The 5,354-nt window shown below is 48.1% G+C and overlaps 1 protein-coding gene across 4 annotated transcripts in view; it reads left to right on the top strand.

Annotated features, from left to right (window-relative positions):
- The first annotated feature begins 213 nt into the window (after positions 1 to 213).
- The window catches only part of BRF1 (BRF1 RNA polymerase III transcription initiation factor subunit), a 48,271-nt gene continuing 43,130 nt past the window's right edge, over positions 214 to 5,354 (top strand). For 3 of the 4 annotated variants that reach the window (XR_006415326.1, XM_044436365.1, XM_044436364.1), the window contains exon 1: positions 214 to 499. Coding sequence is in view for 3 of the 4 variants with exons in the window: in XM_044436365.1 (XP_044292300.1) it covers positions 298 to 499 (202 nt within the window). In the remaining variant the exon portion in view is untranslated. The remainder of the gene's footprint in view (positions 500 to 5,354) is intronic. The other variant, XM_044436363.1, reaches the window with a different exon arrangement.

Here is a 5,354-nt window from a genome sequence, read left to right as displayed (position 1 = left end):
AGGTGAACTAGGCCCCGCTCGCCGGCGGGAGGCGCGGCCGCCCGGGCCCAGCGGAGCAGGCCTCGCGAGAAGGGGCGGCGTCTGCAGGCCGCGGCTCCTCCTCGCTCTCGGGCAGCCGGCAGACTGACGGGGCTGAGGCCTTGAGGAGGGAAGTGCGGCCGCGTGTGGCTCGGAGCGTCGCCTGCCCAGGTCGGGGGCCTGTGCCGGCCCGGCGTGCGACCGCCCCGGCCGGCCGCGTGCGGACGGGTCTGCACTATCCGCGGGGCGGCTGGCGCCGGCCGGCTCTACCGAGGGAAGATGCCGGGCGGTGGCGGCGGCGGCGGGCGCGTTTGCGCCGCGTGCGGCGGCTCGGAGATCGAGGTGGACTCGGCCCGGGGCGACGCCGTGTGCACGGGCTGCGGGTCGGTGCTGGAGGACAACATCATCGTCTCCGAGGTTCAGTTCGTGGAGAACAGCGGCGGCGGCTCGTCGGCCGTCGGGCAGTTCGTCTCCCTCGACGGTGCGTGGGGCGAGAGCGAGCCAGGGAGGGAGAGGGCTGGCGCGCGTGGCGTGGGGATGATGGTGCCTGTAGTGGTGGTGGGCGAGGGGCCTGGGGAGCCGTGTTGGGGAATGGGGCGCGGGGTGGGCAGAGAGGCGGATTCCCTTTTATCCTGGCTCTGCTTTTGCGAGGTGGTTTTAAGGGAAGGCTTTGAACCCAGAGCTATCTGAATAATAACAATGGTTAGAATACCACAAGAGGGTTAGAGCCTGTGTTTGTGGAGACAGAGAACAGTCCCGCAACTCCCAGCATCCCCCTAGCGGGCTGGGGAATTCTGGGAACTGTGGGACTTTTCTCTGCCTCGCAGGCATAGGGTTAGGTCTTGAGGCTACAATTTTCTGTATGTGGAGACAGAGGGAAAAAATTCCTACAGCCCCCAGAATTCCTCAGCCAGCATCCTTCAGCCCCAGCATTTCAGTTGCCAGCATAATCGAACGCCAAAAGACAATGGGGATTGGGAAAGTATTGTATTTTTAGTGTGCTGTAGTAAACCAGCCAGAGAGCCTCCGGTATTGGGTGGTATAGAAATTAAATGAACAATATAATAATAGGAGCTAAAATGATCTGGAGCCTCTACAGCTGCAGTTCTATGCCTGTTTAGACTGAGAAAAGTCCTACAGCACCCAGCTTGGTCAGCCAGCATGGATTTTTTTGCTGTCTAAACAGGCATAGGATTGTACTCTAATTATGGAAAGGTTAATTCTCCTGGGAACCTCAACTTCTTCCCCATTTCGCCCAACTGGGAGAGGCTTTGGGTTCTTAGCCAGTGGTCCTGCCCATCATTTTGCTCTTGATCCTCCTAGTATTGTTATCCTAACTGTAGTCAGCTATTATGTGTATTTATTATCTATCACAATCATCCTCTATTGTTATTCCTTATTATATGTACAACCTACCTGTGTCCCTCCAAGGAAGCCAGTGCAGCTTATATACTCCTCTTGACCCTTCCTCACAACTATCCTGTTTCTAGATGAGGTTGAGAGCCAGGGACTGACTCAAAATTATTCAGTGGACATCAAGGCCCAGGTGGGGGCTGGAAGTCAGATTCTCTCCAACCACTACACCACACTGGGTCTGCTTTTATTTGCAATAGTTTTCTCTTTAAAGACATTCTATGACTTTAAAGCCTGATATCCCATGAGACTAATTCTGAAAGATGTTTTGCATACAAAGCATGTCTTCTGCCACTCGGGCACTACTGCTTTCTAGAGATGCGTGTATTGTAGATTTCCTTATTCGCTGTCTGTATGTAGTAGTTTATAGACAGCAGCTAGCTGAAAAGGTTTATCAAAGTTATGAGATGGATTTGGTGATTTGCAGCTTGTAAACTCATTCAAGTCTCTGAATGAGAAAAAGTAGGCAGAAACTGCCGGCAGCAACAGAAGGGCACGGATGAGATGGCACTGTCAAAGGATGGATAGTTGGTACATTGGATGTGAGGAGAGGGTCACCGAAGGACTTCTTGTCTCAGGGGTGGTGGGCAGGCCAAGAGAGGGGCAGTATGCCAGGAGATGGTGGATAGTGCCTTCAGGAATGGTGCTGAGGCTGGCGTGCCAGAAGATGAGGTTAGAGAGCTAGTCTGACATGCTGGACTACTGCCAAGAATTGAGGAATTCTGCTGATAGGAGGGCAGAGTATATATAGGCGTGGGAAAGGAGGTAGTGAATCCCAGTTGGAGGGATGCATGGGTGTGTGTGGCTGTTTCAAGCACCACTCTGGGAGAAGAAGCTGAGTGGGATGGCAGTCCTGAAAGGTCACTATAAAGTAGGCAACATTTGGATCGGCGTCACAGGGTAGCCTCTTGATGATTGGGCTGCCCCAAGCAGGGTTTTGCATTCTGTGACATTTTCTTCCAAGAAGCTCAGGGTGGCTAACTGTGTTTTCCCCATTACACTTGTGAAAGCTCTTTGAGGTGGGCCTGGCTGATAAATGGAGGCTGGGCCAAGTTCATTCAGCAACTCCCATGACTGAGCAGGGGTTTATTCCCACACCTCCCTAGGCCAAGTCCTCAAGCTCTGTACTGGGGAGCCACTTTCAGCTCTTTGGTTTGCTTTTTCCCATGTGCCATTTCCCCTCCAAGGATGCCAGCATTTGATACAAGCTTCCTGCCGCCCTCTTCCAGACGCTGTGCCTTGCCTGAGGGGATGCGTGCCAGCAGCCTGGACTGACATGGGAGCGAAGTAGCACTGAGTATTGCCTGAGAGATTGAGTCCAAAGCAAAAGATGGCTTGGCTTGTGGTGAGGCATCCAGGAATGGGAACAGCATCAATGACTGTGCTGAGGGCTGTGTATGGGGCAGGTAGTGGTGGGACTTGTTTGCAAAGAGCTGAGGGTTCTGATGTGCTCCAGATTGACTGGGTCTGTACTGTTCCCTTTTGGAGGGAATAATACGCAGTTAGTGAATGGTCCCACCCTTACGGATCATCTTGAAGCAAGAGAGAGCAAGAGGAGGTTGTCTTGGGTGCTTGGTGTGTGCACAGAAAGCAAGAGAAGATGGCTTCAGAGGGATAGAGTGGGCAAAGGCATAGGTGCAGAGCTTGGTTTTGAGGAAAACAAGGTAGGGTGCATTTTGGTGGGAAGTGGGCTGAGATGTTGTGAGATCAGGTAAGAAGTAAGAGACTGGACAGAGTTCTGTATTGGGGGACATTTGGTAAAAGTAGGCAGCATAGATGGGAAGTGTTATTAGATGGGTGTGGGGGAGAAGTAGGCTGGAGGGTGGAAGATGTGATGAGGGCAGGGAGGAGGAATGGTGAAGAGGTGGTTCACATGTTACTTCTGCTCTGTTATCTGTTTGCAACACACTTGGAATGTTGCAGGAGCCATGTGCTCTGCAGTGCAGAAGAACTAAGCATCTCCCACAGCTGCTCCAAATGTCCTGTCACTGCTTTGGCTTCTGTCCATCCCAGCAGAAGAACCAGCAGCAAGACTGTTGAAGCAAAGTGCAAGGCAGCCTGCTCTTGGCCTGGGACCAGCTTTTTCACCATCAGTACCTCAGTAGCTTCCCTTCCCACCTAATTTGGCTTTTCTCTCTCTGATGTTGCCTTGCATTCATAATGAATGATGAAAGTTTTGTAATGAATGGTGGAAAAATGAACTTAGTTTAAGAACTCACTGGTGATTGATGTTTGCAGTATCAAGCTTGTTAAGGGAAATAAACTACTGTTTTGGCTTGTCCATGTAGTTGTGGTTCATGGAGTATTTGTTCCAGGAATGAGGCAGTGAGTGTGCAATCACAGAAGGCTGACAGCAACTCCTGTAGTGTTGAGCATTTTCTCTAGCTGCTCTGAAAAGATTACACATCTCTGCATCTGTGCAAGTGAGAGCTTTAGAAACTAGTTTTTGGAATGAGAAACATATTCTTTGTCTAGGGAAATAGTCTGTGGCAAGTGAAAACATTTCTGTCTAAATGCAGGTGCTTCTTAAAGCAAATGTAACATCCAATTTATTCTCATTTGAAGATTCTTGAGTATATACATTTGAGAAGTTTGTACTATAAAACTGCAGTCTGTGCCACGGTAGCACATCTTACCATAGTAATTAGGCCATTGGCATCTGTAGGCTGAGGAGCTCCAAGCCAGTTGTGAATCTCATTGGGTGACTTTGGGTCAGTTACCATCTTTTAGGCTAACTTATTTCACACAATATTGTCATGAGGATAAAATAGGGTGGCAGTGTGTGGATTAATTACATTGGGATCTCTTTGGAGGAATGACAAAATCCACATGCAATAATAAAATTAATTATGCTCCTTCTGCATTTTTCCACCTTACTTTTTGTTCTCCTTTGAAGTTATTTTTCCTCTAGCATTCCATTGAATATCATTCCTTTTACGGATGGAGAAAAATAGCTCACATCTGTTTGGGGTTGGTAAGGGAAAGCTTATTAGATAGAGGGGAGAGGGAGATGTTATTGCTATGTGCTGTCAAGTCACCTCTTATTTATGGTGAGCCTATAGTTGAATGCTGGCCAAAACGGCCTGTCCTTGACAGTCATACTCCGCTCTTGTAAACTCAAGGCTGTGGCTTCCTTGATGGAATTGATCCTCATAGTTAGGCTCCTCCCTCTTTTTCTTCCTTCAGCTTTTCCTAGCATGATTCTCTTCTCCAGTAAGACTTGCCTTTTCATGATATGTCCAAAGAACAACAGCTGCAGTTGCATACCTTTTGCTTCTGGGGAAAATTCTGGCTTAATTTGATTTAGCATCCACTTTTTCATCCTTCTGCCAGCCCAGAGTATTTGTGGAGCTTTCCTCCAGGACTGTGTTTCAAATGCACCTGCTTTCCTCCTGTTGGCTTTCTTCCACAGCCCTACACGTTGATTGAGAATACAATAATATGGATGATCTTGGCCTTGGTCTCCAGTGATATATTCTTTAGGCTTGATTGCCTTTTCTAGTTCTTTCATTCTTATTCTTCCAAGTTTCAGTTGTTTTCTAATTTCTTGGTTGCGATTACCATTTGAATTGATGGGTGAGCCAAGGTATGAAAAATCTTTCACAATTGTACTTTCTTCATTGTTGATATTAATGTTTGTCATTCTTCTATAGTCATTATTTTTGTTTTAGCATTCAGCTGCGGTCCTGCCTTTGCACTTGCTTCTTTCACTTTAATCAGGAGTTGTTCAATTTACTGCTGCTTCCTGCCAGTTATATAGAAGTCTGCATATCTTAAATTATTGATGTGTCTTCCATCACTTTTCACTCCTTCCTCTGATCCTAAGCTAGATTTTCTTATAATACTTAGTTTACAGATTGAACAGGTGACTTTGCTTATGGAAAACCATTCTGTTTCTTCATAGTCTGTCCTCACACTAGCTT

This window comes from Varanus komodoensis, unplaced genomic scaffold (assembly GCF_004798865.1).
Source record: "Varanus komodoensis strain SLA01 unplaced genomic scaffold, ASM479886v1 scaffold3, whole genome shotgun sequence".
Lineage (NCBI taxonomy): Eukaryota > Metazoa > Chordata > Lepidosauria > Squamata > Varanidae > Varanus > Varanus komodoensis.
Note: the sequence above shows the minus strand (reverse complement) of the source record. Positions and strands in the feature narration are given on the sequence as shown.